Source organism: Salvia hispanica, chromosome 2, assembly GCF_029641045.1.
Source record: "Salvia hispanica isolate PSC_SH4W2 chromosome 2, Shi_PSC_v1, whole genome shotgun sequence".
Lineage (NCBI taxonomy): Eukaryota > Viridiplantae > Streptophyta > Magnoliopsida > Lamiales > Lamiaceae > Salvia > Salvia hispanica.
In genome coordinates this window covers 5,351,266-5,364,297 of record NC_142693.1, presented here as the reverse complement: position 1 = coordinate 5,364,297, position 13,032 = coordinate 5,351,266, and the positions used below count along the sequence as shown (strand labels likewise).

The following is a 13,032-nucleotide window of genomic DNA, read 5'->3' as shown; positions in this document are numbered from 1 at the left end:
ACGTGGAATTTAACAATTGATATTTATAACAAATGTTAAAGTAATGAAACAATTGATAACAAAATTGTGTATTTAATCAGCAATAGATGGTTTAGTATGAAACCCAAAGTAGAAACTGAAGATGGCGGAAAATGTGAAGGTGGTGTCTTCATCTCTTGTTTGCGGCACTGCTTCAAATTCATTGTCAAGATTAGAGCTTAATCCATGGGATATACGAGCATTCCAAACAGTTCCTATCCAAAGATGCCTCATATTTCACAACCCTAATTTTGAATTTGAATCCCTAATCCAACATCTCAAAAACTCACTCTCCCGCGCCCTAGACTTTTTCCCTCCGCTCGCCGGCCGCCTCGTCGCCACCCAACACGGAGACGGCATGGCCAGTTTCTCCGTCGACTGCAATAACGACGGAGCTGAGTTCATTCACGCAATCGCCCCTTCCATCTCCGTCTCCGAGGTTATCGACCCCCCGAGCTTCATTCCAGAAGTCGTGTATTCCTTTTTCCCGGCGAACGCCGGATTCACCAATTTCGAAGGAATCTCGAAGCCTCTGGTGTCGGTGCAAGTCACCGAGCTAGCGGACGGCATCGTCATCGCCTGTTCCACCAACCATGTCGTCATAGACGGCCCTTCTTTCTGGCATTTCTTCACTTCCTGGTCGGAGATCTCTCGCGGTTCAGAATCGATCTCGAAATCTCCCGTGTTCGACCGCTCCATCGCCGCCGAAGATAATAGGCGAATCCATCTCCCAACACTGGAGAAAAACCTAATCGGACCATCTCAATTGCCACGGAAGGTATTCATAGAAATTCATGAGTGTGTACTGTTTCTATAGTAATTTCAGTTCTCCTTTTAACATAACAGTATTATATTCATAGGATAATGTTAAATGGCAAACTTTAAATAATATACAAAATCAAAACTATAATCTCGACCTTTTAAAAATCTCAGCAGATGACAAAATAACAGCAACATAAAATGTCAACCAGTGTTATCAATTTTTCGCCCGGGCCGCGCTCGGGGCGAGGGGCGGTCAGGTCGAGACCGGCGTCGCCCCGATGGGGGTGAGTCGAGCGAGATCCATGGGGCGCGCTTGGGGCGCCTGGGGCGAGTGGGGGCGAGCGGATCGAGTTGGGGCGACGAAAATTTGAGTTTTTTTTCTTTTTTTTTTCAAATTGGAGGAAGATGATACAACTTTTACTGCTTTTTAGTGACAGCTTCTACAGCTTTTTAATTTTTTGACTCTACTTTTTACTTTATTATTAAAATCTTTACTTTCATACTTCTAACAGATAGTACTACTCCATATTATATTATAGTAATCTATTTATTCTCTAACATGGAAATGGACTATAATTTATTAGTATTATATAGATGATTAAATTTTTTCAAATTATTTATTTAAATAATTAAAAATCAAATTTATTTACCTAATAATATGCATTATATTTACTTATTTGAGAAAATTTGTGCATGCCAATTTATTTAACTACAAAAGATTTATGCATATTTTATTCAATTAAGTATACTTTGTGCATATAAACGAGGATCGAGAATAAATTTAGACTTAAGTTGTAACTAAACATAATAGTGCGCCCCGATTCATGGGTCGCTCGCCCCGTTGCCCCATCGCCCCACGCCCCGGATTCCCCCCTCATCGACCCGGAGCGCCCCACGACCCTAACAATACTGATGTCAACACAGTGTCAGTGTCAATGTTCTCCCAACACTGTTGTTGACGTTTTTAAAATGTCTAAATTATAATTTGGAGTTTGTACAATATTAAGAATTTGCATTTGATTATTTATTTAATCGGCCGACAGGTATTCCATTTCAGCAAAGAGAAGCTAGGTGAACTGAAGGGGAAGGCGAATTCCGAAATGGACACCGACAAAATATCTACTCTGCAAGCACTTCTGGCTCATCTCTGGCGGAGCACAGCAGGCAGCTCCGACGATTCAACTACTCGGACTCTGGCACTGTCGATTGGCGCGAGAAGCAGGCTGTCGTCTTTCTCAGACGCCTATTTTGGGAACGCATTCTTCCCCGTTGCATTGGCGATGAGCGGGAGCGATCTATGGAAGGGGGGATTGGGCGGCACCGCGATGAAGATCAATCAGCTGATCGCTCAGACGAGTAATGAAGCAATCAGCCGAAACGCGGAGAAGAAGGTGGAGCCTCGCATCAGGCGCGAGGGGGAAGAGAAAGTGGTGATTCACGCAATGGGGAGTGCTCCGCCTATTGTCATCACAAGTACTCCTCGACACAATGTTTACGACTGCGATTTCGGGTGGGGGAAGCCAATTGCTATGAGGAGTGGCTACACTTACAAGGTTGAGGGATTGGTAGTGGTTTTTCCGGCGGCGGATCCCGGCGGTATGGACCTTGAAGTTTGCTTCGCTGAGGAGACGTTACAGACAATGGAAGACTACTTAACTTCACACTAGTTCCCTCATATTTTCCAAATTTCGATTCTTGCTCTTTATCTGATTCTCAATTTGTCTGCAATCTGTACTCCCTTCGTCCGTCATTAAATGTTCAATTTTTCCTTTTTCGTCCGTCCGCCAATAAATGTCTCTTTTCACTTTTACTATATTAGGTAAGTGTACCTTATGTTCCCGTAACTCATTCCACTCACATTTTTTTATTTATAAAACCATTATATAAAAGTAGGCCTCATATACTACTAACTTTTCTACCTACTTTACTTTATAAATTTGTACTGGTTAAATATGCGACATTTAATCATGTACAGATGGAGTATTATTTTCTCCTTGCACAAAACAATATTGCATCGGTCTACCAAATCTCAATCCTATTTTTATATAATTACTAGTATCACCCCCGTACGTTGCACGACCTACTGAGATGTCAATTAAGTAAATGAAATAATAAATGATAAAATTATATAAAGTTTATATATCACAAATAAAAATGCAACTCATGAAGCGCTGCCCCACCAGCCTTCATCTTTATCCAATAACCTTCATCTTCTCCACTCATCGTCTCCAACACTTTAATTGTCCTGTATTGACACCATTTTCTATCTGTGTCGAAATAACATTATCTGTACTTTTTCATCTCCCACTTTATTCTCTCCTCATTTACTCATAAAATAATTCTACATAAAATCCTGTGTCGAAAAGCAAATGTTTTATTTCTAATGGGACGGATGTAGTAATTAATATCAAACAAAAGTACTCGTTTGTGTATGGAATTCAATAAATGATATTCCCTCTGTCTCAATAAAAATAAAGACATTTTCTATTTTTAATGTCTCACCTCTACTATTTGTTTTAATTTTTTTCTCTCTAAAAAGGTGGGTTATATTCTTTACTAATAATATTATAATTATTTTTTTTTAATTTTTTACTTTATCAAATTATGCACTAATTTCAGGATATACAAAATGTTTATATTTTTATGAGATAGAGGAAGCATGTGATTTGTTTGCTGTGATTAACTAATTTAATGTCATTTTGTGAAATAGGACCCGCATGTTATTATAGTGTTACAATATCAATAAATAAGTGATCTGATCATTAAGTGGATTACGTGGTATAGTTACTACAAAGATAATGTAGAATAGTTTGTAGCTTTGCCAAAATGGTCAAATAGGGTCACATTTAATTTATTACCACCCGAGGCTGTAAAAGAATTCAGCTATAGTGAATCTCGTTGACTAATATTCCCTCCATTTTATAATAGTGGAGTCATTTTGTCATTTTGGTACGCTCAAGAATAGGAGAGTTATTTCCTTTTTTAGTAAAAGTCAACACATTTTTTCAATTACTTTTTGTTCTCTTACTTTATTCTCTCTTCATCTCTCTATCTTCTTTCCTACTTTATTCTTTCTTTACTTAACCCAGAAAAAAGCGCATTCACTACTATGGAACGGATGGAGTAAGAAGTTAAGCTCGTTGACTCTTAAAATTTCACAATAAATGTAAATAGCTCCGCAGCATTACGACTTACTAAATGGTCATGCCTTTCAGAAATCGTGCAACAACTTTTGTTGAACAATTATTTTCTTCAATAAAACTTTGAGAAATAGAGTGGAAGACGAATGAATGAATGGTATCTTAATTGTTTAAGTTGAGAGAGAAGATTTAAAAAAATTGAAAATAAGACTACTCTTCTATAATTTCAAGAGAGGGCGACTCGTCAAAAACAGTGCATCGTAAAAATGTATAGATTTAAATGTAAAATTAAAAAATTTTCATGATACTCCATCTGTCCCAAAAGAATATACATTCTGAGTTCAACACATGTTTTAATGCAAAAATTGGAAAAGTAAGAGAGAGGTAGAGAGAAAAAGTGATTAAATTATTGTTAGTGAAGAATGAGTCTCATCTCATTATCGAGAAAAGAGTTTCAAAAATTAGAAAATGTATATTCTTATGGGACAGATTAAAAAGAAAAGAATGCATATTTTTATGTGACGGGAAGAGTATTAATTTTTTAAATTTCTGCATCAACTTGTTTGATATTCAAGTTCCATCACAAAAGATAAGTCTTTACAGGTTGTTGATGATAATTGATATATTATGTTAATTCAAATTCTATGATTCACATCTTTGGAATTTGTAAATCATCATTATCGGTTATGGAGCACACGTTACAAATGAGACGAGCAATAACGAACTACAACGCTCGAGGTCACTTTGTTTAATTTAGATAAAATATGGAGTACTCCTTCTCTCCTTAATAAACAGACTAATTTTATCATTTTAAGTTTTCCCCCAAAACTAGAAAAAATCTAAATATATGTAAAATGTTTTTAATTTATTACACATCATTATTAATATAAATTCCACAATCCATTAACACGTTCCACTACCTTTTTTCGTCTCTTTTTTATTAAGCGGCGGATCTAGGTGGAGTCGGCTATTTCCTCTTCACACTCAGCTGTTGTTTAGATCCGAATAGATCCACTTGAACATTATTTTCTTGCTCAAGAATGTAGCGGGAGAGAAATGATGGAATGTATGTGCACTCCCTTCTTGAGTCAGCTTACTCCCTTTGGCTCCCAACGGTCAAAATTATTGAAGTTGCCGAACCAAAACAAATCTTTTAGGCCATGTTTAATTGCTTGGAAAGTAAAGTTGACAATAAATGATTTTAGGAAAATGAATTATTGGAATATAATTCCTAACTTTAATTCAATAATAATAATAGTTTTAGATAATTATATTAAGATTCTCTTAAGAAATTACTATAATTAAAAAATAATTATAATAATATATTATTTATTTATTGTTATAATGATAATTCAAATAACTTACTTAAGATTTTCTTAATTTATTAGTTTATATTATCATAATCATAAATAAACATATAATTATAATTATAATTTTTTTATATTATAATTGATAAAATTTATAATTTCAAAATTTCATTAAGGCTTTGTTGATTAATTATTAATTTATAATAATATTTTATTTTTAATAATATTACTCCATTATCTATTATATGCTACATAATTTAAGTAATTATACTATAATTATTTAATAAGATAATAATTATAACAAACAATTATAAATATCATAACAATATAATAATAATAATAATAATAATAATAATAATAATAATAATTATTATTATTATTATAATTGTAATGTAATTTATAGTTATTTATTATAATGGAGGTAAGTAGAGTATGATTCACAATTTTAAATTAATTTTTTAAATATTTATTCTAGAACTCAGAATCATGGAAAATTATACTATTTTCCTTGTTTTAAGGATTCTGATTACCTTCGCAGTTTGATTAAATCTTAAAACAAACGAAGTAATTTAAAAATTAAGGAATTACATTACTTTCTCATGCAGAATTCTAGTGTTTTTGCTTTATTATGATGCCTGACTGTTTATGCTTTGTATAGAACTTTTTTTTTTCACTTTATTGTCGATTGTTGTTTATTTTTGTACGCTCTTCATCCCAAGGAAGATGGCCCATTCCTTGGATGACATGATATTTTGTGCAACTTTATTTTATGCATGGAGAGAGGAATAAAGTGAGATAAATGTATTTTCATTTTTAATAATGAGTCAGCTTAGTTAGGACAAACCAAAAAGTAAAGCGGAGCATCTGGAGTAATAGAATTTTACCGTGTTGAACTATGTCACTACTTTTGATAGTTTACGCATTTTTTTACAGAAAATTTCTGTATCGCAGTTAATAATATTGGGCAATTCACTTCATAATTTCGAAAAATAACCAAAAACTTACAATTTGCAATTGATGTGCAAGTATTTGGTAAATACATCCGCAAAGATATCCATGGTAGCCTTAGGCATTGAGAGGCCCAACTCGATTCCTCCTTGAATGTGTTTACAGACATGGGCTGCTTCATAAAAGTCAGTATGAATGCATTCATACTTAACAGCTCTCCCCCATCCATAATCTGCATCACACTGATCAAGTTTTGATGATCCTACAACCCTGATCACCCTCTTCCCCTTCGTTTCTGAAAATATTTGTGCTCGGTTCTCGAAGAACTCCGTCACTCTTGTGCTTTTCAAAGCAATCTTAAGAGCCTCCGCAACTATCTCTGCAGCAGTTACAAACCCATCATTCCCTTTGAGTCTTCCGTGGGTGGAATTCGCAATGAATTGGATCAAGCAATTGCCAAAGTAATTCTCCGGAAGTGGCGGATTAAGCCGCTGCCGGCAATTGACCGGAGATCCAAAGTATTGGATCTGATCATCGTCGGTTTCTCCACCGCACTTGTTTAGGCAGCTCCATATGTAAGCACACACCACCACGAAAGTCGAGGGGCGGCCTATGGAAGGTTTCTTGATCATGATCAAGCTTCTGAGGTTGTCGATTTGGGAATCAGTTAGGTGGAATGTTGCTCGGACTTTATCAGATGGCAAGGGAAGTGTTAGTGAAACCGTCGGCCTATTCGTCTTCATTAGGTTCCATTGGGCTATGCTTAGTTTTTCCGAATCTTGAACGGAATCTCGGCCGTAGAAAGGCAGCAGATTTGGGAATAGGAATTGCTCGTCGCCGTTGGATCTGTTGATGGAAGCCCAGGTGTGGAGGAAGGCGGAGAGAGTGGTGGCGTCGCAAATGGAGTGATGGTGTGTGATGCCGATGCAGATCCCTTGGTTTGGAAACAAAGTGAGTTGAATAGCGAGGGGGCTGAATTTGATCTCGTCGGAGGAGTAAACAGCTGCCGGCATTTGTGGGACGAGTTGATGGAAATCGTCGGCAGGCTTGGGACGGTTGGACACTATGAAAGAGAAGTCATCGTCTGACGTGGCGATGGTGAGGGAGAGGGAGTCGCCGGTGGAGTAGCGGGAAACGGGCATGGCGGAGGAGGAGAGGGGGAAGATGATTTTGGATGAGAGTGGAAGGAAATGTTTGAGAGTGAGGGATAATGAGTGTTTGAGATTGACAACGATGGTGTCGAAGAAATGAGATTGGGAGCATTTGAGGGGATAGAAGTGAAGAGTCTCAGTGAGAATGGTATCGAGCCATACAACGTCGAAATGTAAAAGTGGGAGAGTAAGATCGGCGGCAGCTCCGGAAGACGGCGAGACGGAGTAGCTGTTTACAATTTTGACAGCCATTGAGATTTTATGTGATATAGCTAGGCTGATTCATTCGGCTAAATATATAAGAAATGAAATCAAACCAACTAGATACGCACCTGGTGACTCGATATTTCCTCCGTTCCATAATAATTGTCACTTTTATCGTGTGCACGAGTTTTAAGAAATGTAAAGAAAAGTTGGTTACAAAAGTTAGCAGAAAGTGATATTACTTTTTTATATTGGTTTTATAATAAAATGTGAGTGAATTGAGTAAGTGAAATGTGAGACCTACTTACATTTATGGTAAAAATGAAGTGTGACAATTATTGTGGGACAGAGGGAGTATTTGATTAAACGGTATTAATTGAAAGAACGAACTGAATGAATAATCACATGAGGTTTTAGGTTTTAGGTCTCTAGAGTAGGAAATAAAAATATATGCACTTTCCATTTTTGTCCATCCCATAAAAATATGTGTATTCCATTTTTTTGGAAAGTTATATATCAATTTAATAATGTAAATTTTTACTTTCCACTAACACTACTTTAACTATCATTCTCCTCCTATCTCCTACTTTAACAACTCAACACTAGAATTCCAGTCACAGACTGTAAAGAGATATTCGTATCCCATAGTTCTGAAATTTTTTTCTTTACCTTTTTCTTGTGAGTTTGGACTTTGGAGTAGTGGTGGTGGTAGGTGAAGATGGATGGTATGACAACATAACAAGCTCAATATATGGAGACTCTTTACTTTTTGCAGCTATTATATCTTCATCCTTCTCTATATCTCAAGTCAATGTCACCCACTTACTTACATCTTCTTCCTCAATGTATCGATTGCTTGGGGCATATAGAATCTCTATATGAATTGGAGGATCTAGCTCCAGCTCTTCCTGCGGTGGGTCATTCTCATAATGTTCTTTCTTCCAAAGTTTTTTTTTTTCTTATATTCATGTACCTTAGTGAATAGTTATATCCTTAGTAAAGAGTTTAATAAAGAGTCATGTATGTATCTATAAATATTATAATAATCTTCGCTATTTCTTTCATTTCAAAGGAATCATTCAATAAAATATTATATTCAATATCTAGCGAAGTATTTCTATAAACATATTCTCATCAAATATCAAAGTGCCTCAGCACATTATTGAATTCCATACCCAACATAAGTAACCAACTCTTTACTTTTTGAGTATATATTGTTCTGTCTATATGATTATATCTATTACTAGTAAATATGATTAATAATGTTTGATTGAATAGATCTAGAGAGGGTCAATATTTAATGTATGTGACATTCCCAAAAATTGATCACATAAGCGCAATAGTAATGATTCACACCGATATCTTTATTACAGATACAAGACGACATCCATAACCTTAATCGTAATTGATCTTGTATCGAAACCTCACAAAAATATAATCTTCAACTTGATCATCAGAGACGAGAAAACGCAAGATGTTGCTCCTAATGATCATGCGTGTTGAGCACAAACCTAATTCCCATTAGAGGGAAGTTGGGAGGTGTATATAATTTCTGTTCAGCCCAATTAGTTTGAGGCCTTTTGGGGATGATAAAAAACAAATTCGTACTAGCTTGGCTCCACCCCAAGCGAACAATATCAAACTAATATGCAGTTGACGATCTAAATAACTAGTCAATATCAAACTAATATATGTGTCAATAATACTAATGGCCAGCCTATATCAGATATTAATATCATAGCGCTTTAATTAAGTAAATACTCTCTCCGTCCCCCAAAATTCGTCACCATTTGACCCGGCACAGGTTTTAAGAAATGCATATGGGTCCTATTTTTATATATTAGTTTTAAAATAAAATATGAGTGGGAATGAGTTAGTGGAATGTAGGGTCCACTACCAAAAATGACAAAAGTGAAAGGTGACAAATTTTTAGGGACGAATGAAAAAGGAAATAAGTGACAAATTTTCAGGGACGGAGGGAGTACTTTTTAGTACTTAGATGAAAGAGATTCCTGATCCGACCATGAAATTTTCCTCCGTCCACCATTATAAGGGTATATTTGACCGGACACAGGTTTTAAGAAGTGTACTCCTTTCGTTCCAAGATAAGCGACCTTTTTGGATGTCCCACTATAAGTGAGTCATTTCCCCTTTTAGCAAAAACTCATTTCTCTTACTTTATCTCCACCTATTTTATTTTCACATTACTTCTCTACTTTTCCTTCTCTCATACTTCACTGTCTGTACTTTAACTATTTAAATATCAATTCCTTAAATATCGTGCTCCAAAGAAAAGCTTCGCTTATCTTGGGACGGAGGGAGTAATAGAAAGTGGGTGAGAAAATGTTAGTGGAAGACGGGTCTTACTTTTATTTATTAGTTTTATAATGAAATGTGAGTGAGATAAAGTTAGTGGAATGTGAGGACCATTGCCAAAAGTGGTAAAAGGTAATTGTGACTTGTATTGGTGGACGAATGAAATGGCAAAATAGGACATTTATTGCTGGACGGAGGGAGAATTACATTCCGTCACGAAAAATAGTCTAATTTTGCCATTTTAGGATGTCAATAAAAAATAGTCACATTTTTAAAATATGGAAAGTTTATCTCTTGTACTTTACCTAATTTTTCTCTCTTATCTCATACTTTATCAATTTTTTTTTCTCTATTTCTTATTTTTCCTTTTTATTTTCCTATTTGATCAATTTTTTATTAAAATTCGTGTCGTTAGCAAATGCGACTACTTTTCGTTGTTGAAGGGGGAGTATTAAACTTGGTTAGTTGATTTTGTGCACACATGAGTCGCGAGTGTAGTAGGTTTATAGGTTAGGACACATCTCTCTTTTTTTATCCTAAAATAATGTAAATGTCTACATATACTTTTCACAATTTCTATCAACAATTAAAAGTATATTAGTAATTTAAGATATCGTCCAAAATGCCTTTCATCATTTCATGCAAATTGAATATTCTAAACACGAGATTTGTAAAGGGTTAATAAATAATTTGAATAGCATAAACACAATGATTCGTTCCTTTTGTTGAAAAGTAATGGCCACATGACTCGCGAAATAATGTAAATGTATACATACTTTTTTCACAATTTATATCAACATTTAAATATTACTCCTTAATTTAAGATCTCGCAAAAATATCTTTCATCATTGCATGGATATTGTATAATCTAAGCACGAGTGTGTCATGTGGAAAATATAGTAGAATTATTATGTGTGATACTATGAAAACGAAATCAAAGGGGGGAGATACGCATGATGGCATGAATATTTATTTGCATAATTATAGTACAGGGCTGACAAACTTCTTTCCGCCAAAATTAATTTGCTAAAGTCCCGGAATCTTCTTCGAATTTTATTTTTGTATTATACAATTTATTTTCCCTCTCAAATCTCATAAACAAAATTCAACCTCAAACCAACGCAATAAATATTGAGCAAGTAATTGTTGCAAATAAACTAAGCCAAACAACATAGAGAGAGGAAAACGAAAAAGAGATTTGAAATTAAGATAAATATCTCAAATTCTATAAAAAATTATCAATATTCACTCGGGTGGATGTGATCAGGTCAATAAGCGAAACTCTGTCAAAAATCAATGAAAATCTCAGGATCTTATGATGTAACCGTTAATGTAGATTGTGTAGTCTAAATGTCTAATAATGTAGTTCAACTAATAATGTAACGCGCTTTAGTCGAATAATGTAGATTGTGTAGTCTAATAATGTAGCTTGACTAATAATGTAATGCTTTTACTGTAATAATGTAGCTTGGATATTATTATCACAACCATCCAATCTAAGGATCCAAGGGCAAGAATTTACTTTGATTTTTGACAGAATTTCACTTATTGACCATAGTGCATCCCTCACTCAGGTTCCATTATTGTAGGCCAATTTCGAAAGAGAACTTATAATTCAAATAAACATAAGATTGCAAAAAAAATTCTAATTAAGATCTAAAGTGTATCGAAATCAAATCATTTGGTGACCTTCTTGTCACTTCCCCAAAATAGGGGCATTAAAGAATGTGTTATAGGCACCGATTCATGGTAACAGCCTAATCATCAACTGGTTTTAGAGTGCACATAGTATCGGACTAACCACCTAATCATAACCAAACTGGTCGACCTAGATGGTTAGGTAGACAATCTATATCTGTCAAATCTGATTTTATTTCTCAATAAATTAATTTTGATCACTCAAATTAAATATTTTATCTAACTGGAGTATTTCAAAAGCTGCCGATGTTAACTAATACTCTCTCCGTCCCTGAAAATTTATCGCATATTTTATTTTTCGTCTGTCCCTAAAAATTTATCACCTTTCATTTTTACTATTTTTGGTAGTGGACTAACTCATTCCCACTCCCATTTTATTATAAAACTAATATATAAAAATAGGATCCACATGTCATTAACTTTTTTCAACCCACTTTCTATTATATTTCTTAAAACCTGTGCTGGATCAAATGGTGACAAATTAGGGTGGACGGGGGGAGTAAAATAAACCAAACTATCAAATTACCATTCCCATGCACGCCCTTCACGACATATCATTCTCGGGATATAAAAACAAGTTAATTATAAGACATAAGTCACTCTCACCACTATGTGAAGAGAAGATAATCATCTGTTGGTGAATTAGCTTAGCGGTATAGTTATTAATGTGTAAGGAAAATAACATGTGCCGAATTAATGGGACTCTTAATAGCGGATGAAGGGAGTATAAATTTTTTTAACGTAAATAAATTGTTCTGCCATTAAGCCCCTATCATAATTTATTCCTGCGTCCGCCACTGGCGATCACACACGAAATTGATTGATTAAGGTAAGTCTTATTGGATTCATGTCCTTATTAAGTTGACCCTTTAGCATCCTGATAATTCCGGGTTAAGTTTAGATAGCCCGCTAAAAAAGACTCTCTTCGTCCCATAATAGATATCACACATTCCTTTTTAATTTAACCCACAAAAGATGTCACATTTCTTTTTTGGAAAAATTTTGCTCACATTAATATAAATATACTATTTTCTCTCACCATTCAACACACAAAACTTCTCCAAAAATCCCGCATCATTACCCAAGTATGTCATCTATTATGAGACGTAGGGAGTAATTATTAATTAATTATTATTATTTTCTAAAAGTAAAATTTTAATTTTATTATCTAGGTTAGTGTAAAATAGGTTTAGATCGTGTAATTCAGGATTTTATACTCTAAATCAGGTTCGTTTCGTTAACTTGTTCTTCTCAGGTGTAGACAGTGTTCAGATTTGAAGGTAGCATGTCGGGTTTGTGTTCCGGTTAATAATTTCCTTAACAGGTAGGTATGGTTCGAGTTAGGCTTATTGTATTGAGTTCATGTTCGTCTGATATTAATAAGTACTCCCTCCGTTCCATAGTGTTAGAGTCATTTTGTCATTTTGGTACGTTCCGTAGTAATAGAGTCATTTTCTTTTTTAGTAAAAGTCAACACATTTCTCCTAT

The 13,032-nt window shown here is 34.8% G+C and overlaps 2 protein-coding genes across 2 annotated transcripts; one reads left to right on the top strand and one right to left on the bottom strand.

Annotated features, from left to right (window-relative positions):
* Positions 1-114: 114 nt before the first annotated feature.
* LOC125219395 (putative acetyltransferase At3g50280) lies at positions 115-2,593 on the top strand. Its single transcript, XM_048121369.2, has 2 exons — positions 115-796; positions 1,824-2,593. The coding sequence occupies exons 1-2, from the start codon at positions 122-124 to the stop codon at positions 2,445-2,447; spliced, it is 1,299 nt and encodes a 432-aa protein (XP_047977326.2). The 5' UTR covers positions 115-121; the 3' UTR covers positions 2,448-2,593.
* Positions 2,594-6,182: 3,589 nt separating this feature from the next.
* On the bottom strand, positions 6,183-7,578 carry LOC125185337 (phenolic glucoside malonyltransferase 1-like). Its single transcript, XM_048081861.2, has one exon. It carries the CDS (start codon positions 7,576-7,578, stop codon positions 6,229-6,231), a length of 1,350 nt encoding a protein of 449 aa, XP_047937818.2. The 3' UTR covers positions 6,183-6,228.
* Between the last annotated feature and the right edge of the window lie 5,454 nt (positions 7,579-13,032).

What these genes read in the sequence shown, in the direction of transcription:
- LOC125185337 (XM_048081861.2), bottom strand. Translation starts at nt 7,578, where the DNA reads ATGGCTGTCAAAATTGTAAACAGCTACTCCGTCTCGCCGTCTTCCGGA.
- LOC125219395 (XM_048121369.2), top strand. Translation starts at nt 122, where the DNA reads ATGGCGGAAAATGTGAAGGTGGTGTCTTCATCTCTTGTTTGCGGCACT. An exon ending in CATCTCAATTGCCACGGAAG is followed by an intron (nt 797 to 1,823) that starts GTATTCATAGAA and finishes ATCGGCCGACAG; the next exon opens with GTATTCCATTTCAGCAAAGA.